Source organism: Schistocerca cancellata, chromosome 12 (genome assembly GCF_023864275.1).
Source record: "Schistocerca cancellata isolate TAMUIC-IGC-003103 chromosome 12, iqSchCanc2.1, whole genome shotgun sequence".
Lineage (NCBI taxonomy): Eukaryota > Metazoa > Arthropoda > Insecta > Orthoptera > Acrididae > Schistocerca > Schistocerca cancellata.
Window position 1 is genome coordinate 124,307,080 of NC_064637.1, and position 21,157 is coordinate 124,328,236.

At 40.8% G+C, this 21,157-nt stretch overlaps 1 protein-coding gene across 1 annotated transcript in view; it reads right to left on the reverse strand.

The window, feature by feature from the left end:
* Positions 1-21,157, reverse strand: part of LOC126109509 (ectopic P granules protein 5 homolog) — a 343,395-nt gene that overhangs the window by 172,746 nt on the left and 149,492 nt on the right. The window contains exons 18-19 of the mRNA XM_049914531.1: positions 12,439-12,678; positions 7,997-8,160 (exon numbers count right to left, since the gene is read on the reverse strand). Coding sequence (XP_049770488.1) covers positions 7,997-8,160; positions 12,439-12,678 — 404 coding nt within the window. The remainder of the gene's footprint in view (positions 1-7,996; positions 8,161-12,438; positions 12,679-21,157) is intronic.

Sequence of the window (21,157 nt, forward strand, 5' to 3'; positions counted from 1 at the left end):
ATTGCCCTCATGTATCACAGGCAACTGTAATTTTTGTGGTGCTGTCAATCACCACGGAGATACTGTGTGCCAATAACAGCATCATCAAGCGGTCCCAATCCGGGTGCAGCTTGAGCCACACCCCCTGGCGTTGCCAGGTGCCAGTGCCCTGCAGCCTGCTATTAAATACAGCTGCAGGACACAAGCACGGGAATTCTACTAGTGCAACTAGCTGCTTGTTGCTGGAATCGTCAAGTACTTGTTCCCTTATCAGTCTAGTGCATACTGAGTACTTAGTTGGTGCCAAACTGACAAGTGTGAAGTAGTAACGGTGCACAAAACATTCAGAGGCAAACTCTATGCATTTTCAAAATAGCACAGCACTCATTTGTGGCTGATTCTTTGTGTGCTTGTGGCAACCTATTAGTTATCCAATTCCACACCTGTCATCTACAATCACAGCAGCCTGGAGAGCTACAAAAGAGAAGTGTTCTTTCAGCGCTAAATAAAGTACAGTGTTTATTTATTGTGTGTGTTAATTAAATGGCTGTTCTCCATGGCCACAACTCTGTGTTTGAACACAAATACAACAGAGGAATACAACAACTGCCGTACTAATTATGTCTATTCTCAATGTGGCTAAGTAAGTGTCAATTGCATCATAAGGAAAATTCAATTGTGAGAAGAAATTCCAGTAATTCTGATACACACATTTAAAACCAGGAACAGTAGCCTGTCTTTCAGAACTGTTAGTTGCTCCCACAGGGAGGAAAGAAGGCTAGGTGAGGAAGGTTGGGAAAGAGGAGCAGGGCACTCTCAAGGAAATGGTCCAATAAGACATGTCGAAACCTACCCTGAAATTATTTACACAGGGAGAAGACAAAGAAAGAAATGCACTGTCAAAATTTTAGCTGCTAAGAGGCACTGCAAGTATTGCCAAATTTGTTGCATACCAAGCGGTGGTAGAAATGTACACCCCTACTAGCACTGTAACAACTGTGCATGCAACTGACACCCCCCCCCCCCCCCCCCCCCCACACACACACACAGAGCCAAGGTCAGCAGTACATTTGTAAACAGGAAACTCAACTCAACCCGACTGTAATTTGTAAAGGCTGTTTCAGATTACCGTTCATTGATAGTTTCTCTGACACTACAGTACACAGTTTCTATTCTCTCGAATTAGCCACTCAAGTAACATCTATTACAAATTATCAGTTGCTCTTTGCAGTATTGGCAACTATTGACAATACAGATAACTGAATTAATATATATTGTGCTTTCGTTCAGCATCCCTGCTAATAGTAGTTTTTTTCCCAGTTTCACACTATTGTGGAATTTTCAATTTAGCAATGATGAAATACGAAGAACGTGGTTTCCAGTCAAAATCACCTACTTCTCCTGAGGACGTACATACGAATCATTTGTTAGCAGATTTTCTTGACATTCATTCGAACGATATAGACATTTCATTTGAAATTGTGGATACGTTAGAAGAAATAGGAAATAACTGTGATGATTCCATGAACTGTGCTTTGGATGATGTCAATTGTGCCAGTAACAGTTCTGAAGAAGAATATCTTCTAAGCCTTAAAAAAACATGTACTGCAACAGCTTTCACTGACAAAGAAAAGGCAGTGAAATATTGGTTAAATGAAGGAGGGAAAAAACACTTGAAGTTACACCGTGTGAAAAAGCCTTTTTGTTTTGTAAAATCAGGGTGTGAACTGTACAAATGAAAGAATCAAGAAGTGGCAAAATTACCAAGTTTACGACCCATAAACATGTACAGCAGCTGCCAGTGATAGACAATGCTTTAGAAAAACTCATAGCTGACATAAAGATGAAACTTGTTGTTATCCCCGCAACTGCTGTTTATAACAGTGATCAGTCAGGTTTCATGAAAGAACTGCATGCACGTCACACTTTATCATTTTGGGGTGAAAAAAAAAATGGAGTCAGTTGCCCAATCAATAAATGCAATTACACATTCACATACAATGACGCCAGTGATAAGTACGAGTGATTTACTCTTTCCACAGCTCTATGTCTGTCTTCAAGAACTGCAAGGCAAATTAGGACCAAAAATTAAAAAATGGACTTTTTAGCTGCAAAGATCTTGTAATCAACATATCAAAATCTAGAAAAATGGGAAAGAATAATTTTTAACATTTCTTTCGAAATGTATCCCTACCAGCTGCAGAAACTAATTCATTGCTTTTGTTGGATTCATGGGCGGGACATAATGACACCTCTGTTTTTGTGGAGGACGACGACAGTGGATTCGACCTGGAACTACTAATGTGATTCAACCTCTTGATAAAGAGGTTTTTTTTTTTTTTTTACAGCGGAAAGCATTTTTCAGGAAATTATCACACAACATAATTTCCAATACCTCTCTCTCATTTCAAGTTTATCAGCGGAACAGTATTCTTAAGCTCCAGTCATTTGTGCATTACCAGTTTTCTTCACCACACTTTACAAATTTGATCAAGTATGCCTAGTGTGCAGTGCAATATGCAGAACAACAGCCAGGACCAATTCTGACTCCATACCAGTACTGTCTAAATAAAACTAGTAGTTACTGTGAAGTGCCTGACTGCATCAATTTTTGCTTTGTCCAGTGTGCCTGGTGCAAGAAAAATGTATTTTTTTTTTTTTTTTTCTGTCATTCAACAGACACTTCGCATTTTTGTTACGGCTACAAGGAATAAACAAAGAACTGTTTCACTGATAGTCAAATGCACAACATTCAAATATTATTATAAGGAATGGCCTACAGGAATTGTTACACTCCTGGAAATTGAAATAAGAACACCGTGAATTCATTGTCCCAGGAAGGGGAAACTTTATTGACACATTCCTGGGGTCAGATACATCACATGATCACACTGACAGAACCACAGGCACATAGACACAGGCAACAGAGCATGCACAATGTCGGCACTAGTACAGTGTATATCCACCTTTCGCAGCAATGCAGGCTGCTATTCTCCCATGGAGACGATCGTAGAGATGCTGGATGTAGTCCTGTGGAACGGCTTGCCATGCCATTTCCACCTGGCGCCTCAGTTGGACCAGCGTTCGTACTTGACGTGCAGACCGCGTGAGACGTCGCTTCATCCAGTCCCAAACATGCTCAATGGGGGGCAGATCCGGAGAACTTGCTGGCCAGGGTAGTTGACTTACACCTTCTAGAGCACGTTGGGTGGCACGGGATACATGCGGACGTGCATTGTCCTGTTGGAACAGCAAGTTCCCTTGCCGGTCTAGGAATGGTAGAACGATGGGTTCGATGACGGTTTGGATGTACCGTGCACTATTCAGTGTCCCCTCGACGATCACCAGTGGTGTACGGCCAGTGTAGGAGATCGCTCCCCACACCATGATGCCGGGCGTTGGCCCTGTGTGCCTCGGTCGTATGCAGTCCTGTTTGTGGCGCTCATCTGCACGGCGCCAAACACGCATACGAGCATCATTGGCACCAAGGCAGAAGCGACTCTCATCGCTGAAGACGACACGTCTCCATTCGTCCCTCCATTCACGCCTGTCGCGACACCACTGGAGGCGGGCTGCACGATGTTGGGGCGTGAGCGGAAGACGGCCTAACGGTGTGCGGGACCGTAGCCCAGCTTCATGGAGATGGTTGCGAATGGTCCTCGCCGATACCCCAGGAGCAACAGTGTCCCTAATTTGCTGGGAAGTGGCGGTGCGGTCCCCTACGGCACTGCGTAGGATCCTACGGTCTTGGCGTGCATCCGTGCGTCGCTGCGGTCCGGTCCCAGGTCGACGGGCACGTGCACCTTCCGCCGACCACTGGCGACAACATCGATGTACTGTGGAGACCTCACGCCCCACATGTTGAGCAATTCGTCGGTACGTCCACCCGGCCTCCCGCATGCCCACTATACGCCCTCGCTCAAAGTCCGTCAACTGCACATACGGTTCACGTCCACGCTGTCGCGGCATGCTACCAGTGTTAAAGACTGCGATGGAGCTCCGTATGCCACGGCAAACTGGCTGACACTGACGGCGGCGGTGCACAAATGCTGCGCATCTAGCACCATTCGACGGCCAACACCGCGGTTCCTGGTGTGTCCGCTGTGCCGTGGGTGTGATCATTGCTTGTACATCCCTCTCGCACTGTCCGGAGCAAGTATGGTGGGTCTGACACACCAGTGTCAATGTGTTCTTTTTTCCATTTCCAGGAGTGTATAAAATGTAGTACTGCAAGGCACATTTCATTCCATAAATTACAAGTCCTCATTGATGTAAGTCAAACATTGCAATGATTTTATTTTCTCTGTTGCCACTTTTATCAGAATTACATGTGCAAGAACTGAACTGTCGATATTAAGTTATTCAAAAAAATGTTTGTATAGTTTGAACTAGGTTTTCACCAGAGCAAACAAGCTAACAAGCACAAGAAAAGGATAATTCTGTCTGGTGTACCCAGTAGGCCTTTTGCAGGTCTTTCAACAGGACGCCACTGCAGCTACTTACGTATTCCTGATCTTCCCCCGTTACCTAATCGGAAAACGGAGACCTGCAGTTTAACGTGGAATCTGAACCATGTCTTTCATGGTCACTCCAAAATCTGTGAGAAGTGAATACTCAGTTAAAAATCACAGCAAAAAACTTGTGGTCTGAACGAGATTTGACCACATGCTCTCTGGATCACTAAGCGAGCACTTTGCCAATAGACCATTTTTGTTTTATGGGGAAAAAAGAACATGACCATTAAACCTTACACATGTATTGGGAATGTTAGCTGTGTTACATCTTGAGCTTATACTTGATGTCGGTAATTAGTGTTCTTTTTATAAATTTCCCCTCCATGGTAATGAGAAGCCAGGGAAAAATGGCAGCTGATATACAAGGAAAATTTTGGACCAGTGCTGAGGAGAGATGGAGTAAAGTGCACGATCTCCATGCATGTCACACTTCCATACAAACTGAGACACTTAAATTACACCTTTTGCATACTCAATGAAAAAGAGTACACTCACCATGTAATAGCAAAGTTTCACACTGTGGCTCTAACGAGGTAGGCCGAATATTAACTTCAGAAACTAAAAACTAATAACAAAGCGTTCACAGGTAATGTTCACTACTTCGTGTTCTCTTCCATTCCCTCTAGTATAAATGATTCTATCCATATACAAGCAAATGGTAGTGAATTTTCAACAAATGCTCATTCACACATGTTCGTTTCCATTCTCTCCATTGTAAACCAAGCTTAAGAGTTTAAAATTGGTGTCTGTGAATTCCGGATAATTCCGCTATGCAGCGCTGCATGAGTTATTCACCGAGTCACACACTAGGCGGGCAGGGCTGTACAAACCCCTGTTATAAGCTGTTCTTCACGCAGCAAAAATGTGTAACTTCAACATTTTTTACAAAATACTTGCAGTGCCTCTTAGCAGCTCAAATTTTGGCAGTGCATTTCTTTCATTGTCTTCTCCCTGTGTAAAAAATTTCAGGGTGGTTTCAACATGTCTTATTGCACCATTTCCTTGTCACTCCCCAAAGTGATAGACACTCACTTGTTGTGAGGACAAGAGGAAACCTATACTCAAGACAGCGTAGAATGATCCCTCACTGCTGGTAGCCCTGTTGCCACCTTTTAACAGTGAAGCGCTACTGGCTGCAGGTGCAAACAGTAGCCTTTACAGAGCTGTGACAACACTGAGGTATTACCTTAGAGACGTTTACAAAATCGAATTATGTTACTGGTTAAAGTAGGACCGCAAAGCTGCCACAATCAGCCCACTGCAACTGTCAGGGATCAACTTATGCTGACTCAATTATAGTTCCGAAGGTTAAGATTAGTGTTTTCAGTTTTGTATCTGTCTATTTTCAGTAATGGAATTTCTCATTGTGAAAGTAAGTACTGCAGTCTTCTCTCTTTGTACCTTTAAATAAAAGTTGATACTTTTACTAACTGATTACCTGGCACTACATAGGAAAAACAACAAAATATGTTCACATGGTAAAGTAAGTTATTTAATTTATGTTTCTAAAAGTGTAACAAGATTAAATTACACGCTTTCATGTAAAAACAAAATTGCTGAGAAAAGTCTACTTGTTTTATTTTTATTTCAAACTGGTACTTACTTACACTACTAGCCATTAAAATTGATACACCATAAAGGTGACGTGCTACAGACGCGAAATTTAACTGACAGGAAGAAGATGCTGTGATATGCAAATGATTAACTTTTCAGAGCATTCACACAAGGTTGGCGCTGATGGCGACACCTACAATGTGCTGACATGAAGAAAGTTTCCAACCGATTTCTCATACACAAACAGCAGTTGACCGGCATTGCCTGGTGAAACGTTGTTGTGATGCCTCTTGTAAGGAGGAGAAATGCGGACCATCACATTTCCAACTTTGATAAAGGTCGGATTGTAGCCTATCACGACTGCGGTTTATTGTATCGCGACATTGACGCTCGCGTTGGTCGAGGTCCAATGACTGTTAGCAGAATATGGAATTGGTGGGTTAAGGAGGGTAATACAGAATGTCGTGCTGGATCCCAACGGCCTAGTATCACTTACAGTCGAGATGACAAGCATCTTATCCGCACGACTGTAACGGATCATGCAGCCACGTCTCGATCCCTGAGTCAACAGATGGGGATGTTTGCAAGACAACAAACATCTGCACAAACAGTTTGACAATGTTTGCAGCAGCGTGGACTATCAGCTTGGAGACCACGGCTGCGGTTACCCTTGACGCTGCATGACAGACAGGAACGCCTGTGATGGTGTACTCAACGATGAACCTGGGGGCACAAATGGCAAAACATCATTTTTTTGGACGAATCCAGGTTCTGTTTACAGCATCATCATGGTCGCATACATGTTTGGTGACATCGCGGTGAATGCACATTGGAGGCGTGTATTCGTCATCGCCATACTGGCATATCACCTGGCGTGATGGTATGGGGTGCCATTGGTTACACATCTCGTTCACCTCTTGTTCGCATTGACGGCCCTTTGAACAGTGGACGTTACACTTCAATGTGTTACGCCCCGCGTCTCTACCCTTCATTCGATCCCTGTGAAACCCTACATTTCAGCAGGATAATGCACGACCGCATGTTGCAGGTTCTGTACGGGCCTTTCTGGATACAGAAAATGTTCAACTGCTGCCCTGGCCAGCCCATTCTCCAGATCTCTCACCAACTGAAAACGTCTGGTCAATGGTGACCGAGCAACTGGCTCGTCACAATACGCCAGTCACTACTTTTGGTGAACTGTGGTCTCATGTTGAAGCTGCATGGGCAGCTGTACCTGTACACGGCATCCAAGCTCTTTTTGACCCGATGCCCAGGCGTATCAAGGCTGTTATTACAGCCAGAGGTGGTTGTTCTGGGTACTGATTTCTCAGTGCACCCAAATTGCGTGGAAATGTCATCACATGTCAATTCTAGTATAATATATTTGTCCAATGAATACCCGTTTATCATCCGCATTTCTTCTTGGTGTAGCAATTTTAATGGTCAGTAGTGTAAAAAACACATCTGGTACACCTCTCTAGCTCGGTCAACATCAGTTATTTTGCTGCCCACACAGCAATACTCAATTACTATTTTTACTGTCTCATTTCCTAATCTAATTCCCTCAGCACTGCCTGATTTAATTATACTTCACTCCATTACCCTCACTTACTTTTGTTGATGTTCATCTTATATTCTCCTTTTGAGACAGTGTCCATTACATTCAACTGTTCTTCCAAGCCTCTTGTCACCTCTGACAGCATTAAAAATGTCATCGACAAACATATAAAGTTTTTATTTCTTATCCTGCAACATTTTCCTTTTCAAATTTCTCCTCGGGTTTCCATAAATAATTTAAAAACATCAGGCGTAGGCTGCAACACTTGTCAACTATTGCTTCTCTTTCACGTCCTTCAACTCTCACAAGTGAAGGACAATCACCTTTAGGGAGACGGTGAATGGTGCTCTGTACCATTTCCCGACCAATCAGTTTAACAGATGGCACGTACCCCGGTGTGGAAGGTATCCTGGCGAGGAAGAGCTCAAAGAACTTCTGCCAGAGAAGTGGCAGCAGCGGGTGGCCGAGCGGCGTGTCCAGCGCCTGCTGCGCCCAGCGGTAGACGGCCAGGCTGCTCGACGTCGGCGCTGGCACCTTCAGGGTGTGTGCCGCCCTCTGAAATGTGGCCACAGTCACACAGCGCCTGGGATAGATGAGGCACGTAACATAAAACATTTACATTTACGTCCAAGCATGTGCTGTCTACAGCAGGCAATTCTATGGGGAAATTATAACATTCAGGAAACACAGCGACTTTTCACAATACGAGAAAAGGAACTAGTAACATTTTAAGAAGAAAGATTTCTGAAACTGTTTCAAAAATCTAGGCATCGTAAATTTTACATCTTTATTATCCTCCCAACCTTGTACATAAACTAATCTCCTGCGCCTTATCTTTCCAGTCTCCCACCACCTCCCAAAGTCCTACGATCCAGCCACAGAGGAGCATTCCCTTCGTAACTCAGTACCACCACAGACGCCGACTCCACGGGGCCTGAGGGGGCACGAGCCCCCTCAAAAACCACTAGACAGTGCCCATTACCACTGTTAGTGCTCCGTATGTTTAAATTTGCCATGATGTGCTCTCATTCCCCACGTATTTTATTAGAGCATAAGTCTCCACTATCACTGTTTCAACCCTATATATTCTAATTTGCAGCAATTTCTTCTTGTTCCTTAGGTATTTTAGTTGAGCACGAGTTTCGATGTTTTTCACATTCGCCCTATGGCGCATAAATTACAAGTTCAGCCATTTGATAATCAGACTTTTAAGAGGTTACACAAGTGATCAGTTACAACTTGAATACTAGGACATGAAGTGATAAGTTGTGAGTAAAAGCCTATCCTTTTTCTCACTATTGTATACTATGTATCAACAGCATTTTATAAAAACACTTTTTGTATTCAATACAGAGTATTACCTGAAGATGCACCTATAATGGTGTCAAACCAGTTGTGTTGCCTAATTAAAGAACATAGATTCAGCTAATTCGGGCCTGAAGAAATTATTAAAGAATTTTTTGAGATTATTTTGGAGCATTTTTGGAAATTTCTTTATAACAATGCAAAAGGATAAAGTAAAAGTAATATGAAAATCAAGGAAAAAGTGAGATAATATATCATGAAAAGATTATGATAATGATAAAGAAGATAGGAGATTCAGTGTTTACAGATGATAGGTCCAGGAGGGTGTGAAGATGTGTTCAAGAGTAAGTTCCCATCTCTTGAATTCAGAGAAGCTAGTACTGGGTGGGAGCATCCATGTGACCCACGGCCTATAAGAATGCTCTGTAGTCCAGAAACCACTCATGTTGTTTAAAAATAATCATCACTCATGCTCTGAAACTGTATATGTTGCTAATTAACTAAGAAGCGTATCACTGATGGTGTACCATTCTTATTGTTCCCTTCTATTGCTGCATCTATTGTATACTTCCCACCTTTCCCTAGAGTGTATACCGATCTTTCAGAAAACAGCATGCAACATTCACTTTACATTGTTAAACACTTTTCCTAAGATGAGAAATATCTTGTTCATAGTAGGCACCATAGCTGTGAAACTTTTAAATTTTCAAATACTCCCCTTTTGCACCACCATATGATTTAAATATTTTTATTTCTATTTCTTTATTCTTTTACTAGCTTTTATTTACACATGCAAATAAAATATTGGACATTTCACAATCCCTTTCATAGGCCTCTAGGGGTTGTACAGGGGATTTAGTAGATACAATTTTCAAATCACCTGCTTTGAAGTACATACGCAAACTGAGAAGACGGTGCTGCCATCAGCTTATGTTGTGATTATGAAATTGCACACCATTTTAATCCCCCTACAACAATGGTTGCAAGACACTCAGACATTCACAATTAAGAAGGCTGTTTGTGGGGCACCAAGGACCTCCACACTCTCAACTTTGAAGAGGATGCCCTTTTTCATCGAGACGAAAACCTGACGATGAGTGCTCGAATTATTTCCTGAGACGTGGGCTCCTGTGGAGCGCATGTGTCAGAGCTCACTGTCTCTGCTGTGGGAAGTGGCAGATATGGCAGTGAACCGATTTTCAAACTTATTTTACATCCAAGCAGTACATTACCAGACACCCTAGCCAAAACGTCCCGTCTACAACCCTGAGAAGCCTTTAACAGAAATTACGAAATATCCTGCATATATGCACAGATCTCTGAAATCTTCAGTCTTTCCTCGGCCTTATTTTTTGGCGAACATTATATCTTTGCACATTTTTCTCCCACGTTAAGTGCACCGAATATCCGTCGCACCATTATCGAGAGCAGTGCTATTCATAAACCGACACAAAAAGTAACAGAATGTGTGGCTATACTGGCACTTTCATGAACGTGGCACCTTGTTCGAGGCAAATATCTTCCCATTAAGTTATGTTTGCCTACTGTGTTCCCATATTGTGGCTCTTTTACAGGGGTAAACACTTGAATAATGGTTTACTTACAAGCCAGAACTAGTTGTGTATGAATGCATTTTAGGAGGAAAATGCTGCCTTCATCCTATGAAACTTGTTATTAGGCAAGTAAGCTCACCAGATGAAACATTACCCACACCATTAACAGAGTGCACAGGTCACTTTGGAGCACAGTAGAAGGCATAGAACTGGTGGCAGGTAGTGGTGTGGCAATCCATCGGTGACGCAAGTTGTGGCAGTAAAAAGGTGTGTGTGTGTTTGTTAGTAATAAAGTGGGTCAATCTGACAGATAATCAGAAAGGAGCTATCATGTGTGGACAGGCCAATGAAAGCTGTCAAAAACACTGACAGGTGTCAGGGATTTCCTTAAGTTGACTTAACTTCATGCACAATGTGGTATTTTTTCACGCCTCTCAGTACTTTTGATATCATATCTCAAACTATGAGTCAAACAATGGTATATTTGTGTAGGTATATTCAGCAGCATATGTGCCTACTGTCTGTGAAATATGCTTGAAATAGAGTTAGTAGCAAATAAGTAATAAATTTAAACACCATGTGCAATCTGACAGTTTTCACGCATCTCACTGTTTACAGTGTCATATCTCCTGAACTGTGTGTGGTACCACGATATAACTTTGTAGGTGTATTTAGCAGTACTACCACAATATAATTTTATAGGTGCATTTAGTGGCACACATGGACACTGTCTGCGAAATTTATTGCAAATAGAGTTAGTAGCTCATAAGTAATAAAATTAAATGAAACTTCCTGGCAGATTAAAACTATGTGCCCGACCGAGACTCAAACTCGGGACCTTTGCCTTTCGCGGGCAAGTGCTCTACCATCTGAGCTACCGAAGCACGACTCACGCCCGGTACTCACAGCTTTACTTCTGCCAGTATCCGTCTCCTACCTTCCAAACTTTACAGAAGCTCTCCTGCGAACCTTGCAGAACTAGCACTCCTGAAAGAAAGGATACTGCGGAGGCATGGCTTAGCCACAGCCTGCAAAAGGCAAAGGGCCCGAGTTCGAGTCTCGGTCGGGCACACAGTTTTAATCTGCCAGGAGGTTTCTCCGCTGCAGAGTGAAAATCTCATTCTGGAAACATCCCCCAGGCTGTGGCTAAGCCACGTCTCCGCAGTATCCTTTCTTTCAGGAGTGCTAGTTCTGCAAGGTTCGCAGGAGAGCGTCTGTAAAGTTTGGAAGGTAGGAGACGGATACTGGCAGAAGTAAAGCTGTGAGTACCGGGCGTGAGTCGTGCTTCGGTAGCTCAGATAGTAGAGCACTTGCCCGCGAAAGGCAAAGGTCCCGAGTTCGAGTCTCGGTCGGGCACACAGTTTTAATCTGCCAGGAAGTTTCATATCAGTGCACACTCCGCTGCAGAGTGAAAAATCTCATTCTGAATAAAATTAAATGTTACGCACAATGCAGCAGGTTTTCACACATCTCACTGTTTATGATGTCATATCTCCTGAACTACAAAATGTCGGTGGTTCTTATTTCTACAGTGATTGTTGCCTGATAGTAAGGGATATGAATACCAAGTTTGATTAAAATTGGTCCAGTGGTTTAGGAGAAGATGTGAAACATACATATATCCATTTTTATAATATTTAGGGATATCTTGGCAATAGTAAGTCAGATGCAAGATGTCTTTGTTTTTGAACTGAACAACAATAAAGTAACATTATTCAAAGTTTTTGTTTGTTATTTATAAAGCCAAGACCAACTCAAACATGAAAATGAATCTAAGGACCTGCAACCCTGGACAAACAACACCCGCAAGAGAAGTATGCTCACAGGAGTTGAGGATTTGGCATTCTGTATTATCAGTGGGGGCTCATAGTAATGTCATTTCAAATACACTATGAGTAGATCTCACTCTGCACTTAGTATTAAGAGAGGAGAAGATGGGTAATGTGACAACTTCCCCACAAAGCCACCCACATACCTTTAGTGCCTGATCGACGTTGGCCTTGCCCTGCGTGCTGGCCAGTTCCCGCAACAGCTCCCGCCACAGGCCTGGCCGCTCCTCCTGTGCATGGTGCTCCACCTCCAGCGCAAAGTACGCCAGCCAGGGTGCGTCCGGCGCAGAGCAGCGCGGCACCAGCGACGCCCACGTGCCGGAGCCCGACGCCACCCAACTGATGAGCGCCGACAGCGTCCCACCTGCACGCAGCCCCGCAGCACTCTGCGGGCAGTCGGGCATGGACTGTGATTTTGTGAAACATTTGCCTTTGGCTGTATACAAAATTATACCAGCCTACATAATAATGCCATTGTGTAGTGTAAGTTTTTAGCAATAGCAGAGTTTGTTTTGTAGGGGAAATCTCTTCATTATCCACTGCAAAGCAGTATTGATCACTTCATTTTGTTATTTTCATATACTGAGTTCAGTTACATCATTGTAGATTGTGCAATTAATGCTTATGCATTTGTTTCTCTCACATCCAAATCAATGACATAATAAATCACATATTTCTTTCTACACATTGTCAAAACATGATTTTCCAAAAAATTACTTCATTTTATAAAATCAGTTTCTAAAAATTCAAGTTACTGTGACAAGCACATAAAACCCTTAAATGAAAATTCGTCTTTTACACCAACTCAAGTAAATCTGTTATTTACTTTCTTTGTTAACTTGTCACCTTTTTCAAGAGCCACATGCTGTTGCATCAGTACAAGCAGAGATTGTGCAAATTATAGTACAGAATTGTACAAGTATAAATATAAATATAAAGGTGACAACTGGTGTTTGAGCCACAAGACATTATGTGATCAAGGCAAAAAAATCATGAATAAATTGATGTAATTTTAGGGAAAAGTAAAAGTAAATTAATTCATAATAATGACCAGAATGACCAGTTTCCACTTGCAGCATACAAAAAAGTAAAATGAATCCACAACCAATATGCACTTTAGATAAGGTCTTCAATACAAATGGTAAGTAAAGATTATGTTGTGGTTCCTGTTCCCATTTTTTTTAAATTGATTTACTCCTTTTATGTTGGTACTGCAACTGAAATTATAAGATATATATTTAGTAGTTGAGAACAACATTATGAGTAGGTCTCAACACACAGATGAGGTGTCAAGAGTGTAAGAGGTCAAAGATACAACACTGATAACCACTGTGCCAACTTCAGCACTGCTGCTATGTTCTCTGGCACTCACCAGGCGACATCCCGTGGTACAGTCTCACTGCCGCAGTTACATAACGAGGTGTGGCTGTTCGACAAGGTTGACAGCAATGACTGTCCTAAAGAGGGCGCCACATCTGACAGACCTACAGTGCCACACCTCTCATTGATGCCGAACGACCACCAGAGAACATCATATTACACAGAGAGGCAATGAGCAAGCAGCCTGTTATCACAGCCAGCAGCAGCCAATCACAAGGACCGACTGTTCTCATCTACATGGTAACATAAACACCACTGCCATGTCTCCGCAGTCAGGTTCAAGGAAGTCAGTGATCTGCCTCCCACATCAGTCATCGGTGAATGGCACCAATACCAGTACAGTGAGCCACCAAATTGTCATCTCAGGATATGAGGGACTGTCAAACTTGTATTACGTGTCAGGTTGTGGACTTCATTATCTGAAATTACCTGCTCCAATAAGAAAGATACCTGTTCACTAACACCAGAGAGCAATGTTCCATTTCAGTCTTCTAATCAATACAGTTATGGTACTTGGATTACTTACTTCTGTAGTTGTTCCCAACACTACAACAGCACAGTTTTATTTACGGTGATGTACTACTGGATAGATAACTATGTCACACAGTGGCACAGTCACATCACAAGTCCAGAGTTGATATGGGCAGGGTCAGAAGTAAACATAGGTTAAGAAGAAGAGAAATTCGTTATTCATTTCATTTCCCTCTTCATCTTAATCCATATTCACTCAGTCTTCATTCTCTTTGGTCTGAAGCTGGCACAGTGCTTTGACCTCCTACTGACTGATGTCTCCTCTCCCCCTTCATCTCTCCTCCCCTTAGAAAAGGTGGGTCTCAGTGACTTGCTATTAATTTTTAATCTTCCCCAATCTACCTATCTCTACTCCCCGAGAAAGATAAGGTTAGTTCCAAAAGGTAGAGTAGTGTGGTGTATTTTGTGTGTGTCTATCAACAGCATCATCTAAAGGCTTCAATGACTGTGGCTTCTCCCCTATTTTGTGTTATCCTCTTCCTTTCGTGATAATTTCGACATTTTGTTACTTCCAATAGATCTTTGACTATTTTCTTTCTTGGCCTCCCCTGGGTTTGCTTTCGCAGTTCCTCCTTCCAAAGTGTCTGTTAAATGTTTATAGTATTGAAATAAATGTCCAAAATCTTTTTTTTTTTTGGGTAGTTCGTATGAGGCTTCTCTGCACATTGAACTCTTTTAGAAAATCTTCACAGGGTTTTCTTTGTGTCCAGCTAATTCCCATTAACCTTCTCCAGAGCCGTATTCCCTCACTTTTTAGTACTCTGCCTGCCTGCAACCACATCCACCTTTCACAACATTACAGGCACACTCTCCAGACGAATGTCTTCAAAATTTGTTTTTTTCCTTTTTATGTTAAGCGATTTGTTCACGAGTACATAATTTTGGTTCACTGAAGGCATGATTGGAAAACAACCTTGCAGCACAGATGGAACACCAGTTCCCGTCAGGTCACCGAAGTTAAACACTGTTGGGCTTGGCTAGCACCTTAGATGAGTGACTGTCTGGGACTGCCGAGCATTGTTGGCAAGCGGGGCGCACTCAGTCTTTGTGAAGAGCAACTTGACTGAAAACTGACAATGGCCGAGAGAGCGTTGTGCTGACCACATGCTCCCCCATATCCACATCCGGTGATGCCTGTTGACAGAGGATGACATGGCAGTCCGTCAGTACTGTTGGGCCTTTCGAGGCTTGTTTGAACAGTGTTTCATTTTGGTATGGAAGACATGATTAGTAATTTTTATTTCCATTCTGCATCTGTCACCTTATGTAGTTAAAGGACCTAAATAACAAAATTCATCAACTTTCTGTGTTTTATTTATTTCAGTTTTGATATTGAGTATCCTCTTTCTTTACCTGCTTAGTATCATAATTTTGGTCTATTAGCAATTAATTTTGCGTTCCTACTTTTTCATAATTGCTGAACATCTAGAAGTATGTTTTGCACATGCTTTATGCTAACAGGTATTACGTCAATATCATCTGAGAATCTTATGCAGTGAATGGGGATTACTTTCACTTTAGCAGCAGATGCTTTGTCTTTGAAGTTCTTCATAATTTTTTCAGTGAGAAGGTTGAACAATCTGTCTTCACACTTTTCTTTTTGTATATGTTTAATATAATTCTTCAGACTTTTCAGTGTAAGGATGTATCTCTCAAGATTTTGGAGGATTCCTTCAAGCTGATACTGTCAAATGCCTTCTCGAGATCAATAAGGCTATGGAAGCATCTCTATTTAATCTGAATCTTTTCTCTAGCAACTCCTGACTGCAATGATGACTTCTCTGGTTCAAAACCAAACTCATCCTCTTCAAGTGCTAGCTCTAGTTCTGTTTTCATTTTGTTCTGTCAGCAGTACTAAATATTTCGTCTAGTGAAGGTAAGTAACGGACTGAAATTCTGTCTCATGATTTTCATGACAGCTCTGTCTGTCTTTCATGTGCTCAAAGTGAACCTGAGAAATGCTGAGTAATCAGTAAGATGGAATAATTAGAATAATGGAAAGGGTAGATTGCTTCTCACCACATGGAGAAGCTGCTCAGTTCCAAACGGGCATGGCGAAAAGGCTGATAAACAATCAAGCTTATGGACACTCATATAAGCAAATGTGTGTGTTGTACTTGCGTGAATATTCCAAAGACGGATTTTTTTCTGTCTGAAACCTTAAACATTTATCAGTCTTTTCATTGTGTTTGCCTGTGACTCAATATTTCGCCCGTGTGATGAATAGCAATCTATCCTTTTCTATGACAATGAAAACATTATACTGTCAAAAATCTATCCTTTCATAATATTGCTGTCATTCCTCTCTGTACTTTCCGTTTTTAGAATAAAGGCATGGGATATCTCAATAAATAAACATTAAACTCCCAACTGTAGTGAGACAAGCGGCATGTCAAATTCACATTTCATTTTTTCTGATATATAGCTGGAAGAAACAAATTATGTCAATAAACGCATTGTATTGCGTATTACTTGTTAACTTTCTGTGCCCATAACACATGTTAACAAGTCATATGAACTTCACATGCAATTTTATGTAACAACAGAATATAAAATTAATGTAATGCTCCTGGTAGAAACTAAACACCAATAAATATTTTGCAAAAATCAAAGTTGTTTTACTTAAGCAGTGTGGCCACAATTATTCATTTTTTATTCCACTTACATAAACCAACAACATCTGCATAAAATACTATAATTAGTAAATAAATTAAAGTATATTCTTCTTTGCTCACTTTCATCTTTCTGGTTCAGGATGTGAATCACTTTATCAGTCTTCCTTTTAGAAAATACTTTTATTAACACATTCTACTCTTCCATTCTCATCCTATTTCCATACTACTTCAGTTTTGTTTTCTGTTTTAACCTCAAGCTTTGAGACTCTGGTCATTTTTCTGATCTCCCCATTTATGATTCCATCCCTTCTTGTCTTGCCTCAGATAATTCTTAAAAATTTCATCCCTGCTGCCTATATTCTGATCTCTTCCTGTTCTGTTATAGCCTACGTATCTGCACATACTAGAATGGGTTCATATTAAGCTGAATACCTACCTTCAGGACATTTTTATTCCACAGAATAACCCTTACACTCTGGTAGGATTTGTTTGCTTGTAGTCTTTACCCAATTTCATCAGTTGTCTTGCCATCATTTGTGATCGCACTCCCTAAGTACTTGAAACTTTTGACCACTTCAAATTTTTCCATTCAGTTTTCATAAACAGTTTAAATTAATCTGATATAATAAACACATTAAATTGACAAACCAAAGTCATAAGTTGCAGTTATTCCAGCTGCTTTATGAAGTTAATATCTCACAGATGTAGTTTCATATCTACATCCGTGTATGGCATTCAAGTCAGCTCTAAAATCTACAGAAAGCTATTCTTTTAGCTCCACTAACTTCACGGAATGAAATCCACTGTAATTTCATTGTACAGGGGTGCTGCTTGGCAAGCATATATTGTAAAATAAAACAGTTACCACATATAGACAAACTAAAAACAGAGCACTGTATGAAAATAACATTGCCAGTGATTTTTATTTCAGCATAAATGTGCAGAGCTGATCAGAAAAATATTGCTTCCACAGGAGTATGTTATTAGCTATATGATCCAGGTTCAAGATATCAGCAAGTGATGGGCATATATTCTAACACAGATTAACACAGAGTATGTATCACTGAAATGTTGGCAGTGTTGGAGTTCTGAATTCGGCAAAAATAGAGAAGTTTTATTCTGACTACAATCCTGTGAAATGTTCTAGAAGTGCAAACTGTCAATTGACTTGGTAAAGAACTGAATTATACTCTGGACAGAGGATTATCAATGGCCATGCAAAAAGAAATAGGGTGAGACAGTATTATCCTGTGCTGTCATTAACATTCAGTAACAGCAAGAGGTGGAAAACCTGGGCATTTTACATGAGGAAGATACAAATGAAAATCTTAATCATGCAACAAATCTGCTAAAAGTTGTACTGTCAAAATGGCAGCTACTAGGTGATATCTTTGTGTTATAACAGATGACCAACAGCTGCTAGCCTGATGTTGCATCACAGAAAAGAAAGCTGTATCAGTGCAAATATGATCTCCCCTTGTTGACTTAGTAGCATTCTGTAGAATGCTTTTTGAGTAGTTAAGCTGTAAAAGCTGTGGAAATGCACTGCAACATGGAAGCACAGTATGGTGATTAGTGTGTGCCTCTGCAGCAGTTGTATGAGTGAAGCAGAAAGTTTAAAAGAGGCATAGCTTCTGAGGGCCAGACACACCATGTAGTGAAAAATGAAAACATTGTCACAGTGGAAGAGCTTGTGAAGCAAAATGTATATACTACTGTAAACAAAATAGCCATGATTTTGAATTTTAGTGCTGGTTTAGCACGCAATATTGTTCACTGTGTGCTGCAATTCAAACAAGTCTGGACAAGATGGATGCTGCACCAGGTGATTGTTGAATTGAAAGATCATCGGCTCAGTGCCAGTGATGAACTTCACTTCTGTGTCATTTTCAAGTGAAGCGTAATTAACTGTAGACAGAACTGTTACAGAAGTTGAGACCTTGGTGCATTATCATTAATCTGAAATGGAATGATCGAGCAAGGTATGGCACCAAAGTTCTTCGTGGAAACCAAAAGAATTAAGCACTCGCTCATCAACAAAAAAAGATCTTGCTCATTCTCTTTTTTCCACGAAAAGGCTTAATTTTGGATCCTTACAGCGAAAGGATATCAGCAGTGACCAGTAATTCATACTCAAAATTGCTACAAACCCACTTCTTCCCTCCAATCAGGAGTGAATGATAAGGACTCCTGACTGCGGGGGTTTTGTTGCAATACAACAATTCTTACCCCTACACTGCCCCTCAACAATAGCAACAACAACAACGACTCAAACACCCAACTTACTCACCAGACCCCTTACCAAGCGACTTTTAGGTGTTTAGACACCTCAATGAAGCACTGGGAGAGACATATCACAGAAGGGTGACTGAGTGAAAACTGTGGACCGTGAGTGGCTGCATTCACAATCAAAATAATTCTTCTCATGAGGTACCCACATACTTATAAAGTGGGGACTATGTCAAAAAATGATGTACCAGTAAGTTTTAGGGTTGTGTACCTCAATCAGTAAAAACAGAACCCTTACTGGATCACACAGTTGTCTGTCAGTCAGTCAATCTTCTGTCTGTCTGTCTGTCTCTGTCCAACCATTAAGAACATTTCTTCTCAGGAATGGGTAGACATGTAAAGTTGAAATTTATGTCAGAGACTAAAGTTTATGGCCCCTTCGCAATATAAAACAAAATTAAGCTTCTACACCAATGCAATCACAAAATACGACCATTTATATCACACATTTTGATACTCACAATCTCACCCATCAAAACTTAAAGGGTACCTCCCATTGACCTAGAATCGTGAAATTTGTCAGGAAGCACGATTCTGCAGTACAAGTACAGAAAAAAATCCAAAAAGCATTAATTTTTAATTATATGAGACAACAAATTTTTTGTTTGTTATCAGACTGTCAATCTGTTCAGCTGTTATGACCCATTTTTCTTGTAAATGGATAGACATATCAAGTTGAAATTTATATTGAATACTAAAATCCATGGTCCCTTGGTGGTGTGAAAACTTTTAAGCTTGCAAGTCAATGCAATCAAGTGATACAGCCATTTATGTCAACATATTTGATCCTTGCAAGCTCACTCATCAAAACCTATAGGGTATTTCCACTTAACCAAGAATACTGAAATATGGCAGGAAACAAAATTATACAATAAAAGTAACAGTTTTTTTCTGACTGTGTTTGTCTATCAGTCTGTCAGCTAAGACCATTTTTTTCTCAGGAAGAGGTATACGTATCAAGTTGAAATTTATGTCACATATATGGTCCCCTGGCAGTGTAACAGTGTAAAAAAATTAAGCTTTAAAATCAACGTGATACTCACAAACTCACTCATCAAAACCTGTACTATACTCCCTGTTGACCTGGAATCACGGAATTTGGCATGAAACAAGGCTTTACAGTACAAATGAAAGAAAAAATTTGAAAATTGTTAATCTTTAATTATATCACAGTTCCCCCCACCCCCACCCCCCACCCAATGTTATCCAACTGCCTGTCTGTCCATCTGTTATGATCCCTCTAACTCACAAACTGGTAGACATATCAAGTTGAAATTTATCTCACTTTCTGAAGTCCCTTGGCACGGTAAAAAATTTTACATCAATACACTCCAAAAAGACAGCAATCTATGTCACATATTTTGATATCCTGCCAGTACTGATATTAATAACAGGCAAAAAATAATCTTAACTGTCGATTAACAGGATTTATGATCTAACTGTATACAAAATTAAGTTTCTACATAACTCTCGGTGTATCAGTCCTACTCACACTTATTCAGGTTTTTGTGTTACCTCACTTGCAGAATAAAAATAATTAATCTCCACTGGAATCACACTCATATGAGACAGCACCAGAAACAATGCATGTAAGGACTACACATAAAATTGACAGAAAGCACTTGAAGATCAACCTCGAGCACTCAGAATGATCTGTGCAGCTTCCATGAGCTAACAATTTGTAATATTGTGGATCTTGAGTAAAATTAGGAGAGACATACTGAAACATCACAGCTCCTAGGTGAGCTTCATTTTTGCTCATATATCCTGGGCAGTAAGAGCAGTGTCCACAAAAGGGGGCGAATAGCAAATATTTTATGAAGGATTAGTATAGGTTAATTAAAAACATACTATTCCATATAATTTATGTCCAACTTTTATTCCTTACAGAGATACAGTCATTAAAGTGTAACCAAAACAAATACTCAGAAGAATTTATCATGGCTGGGGTTCACCATCATCCAGAATTTTGTAAAGAATGTCATCTTCGCTGTTGACTGTAGAAATTATTTATTACTGTCACAATTGCAATTTCGGCCTTTGGGTGATT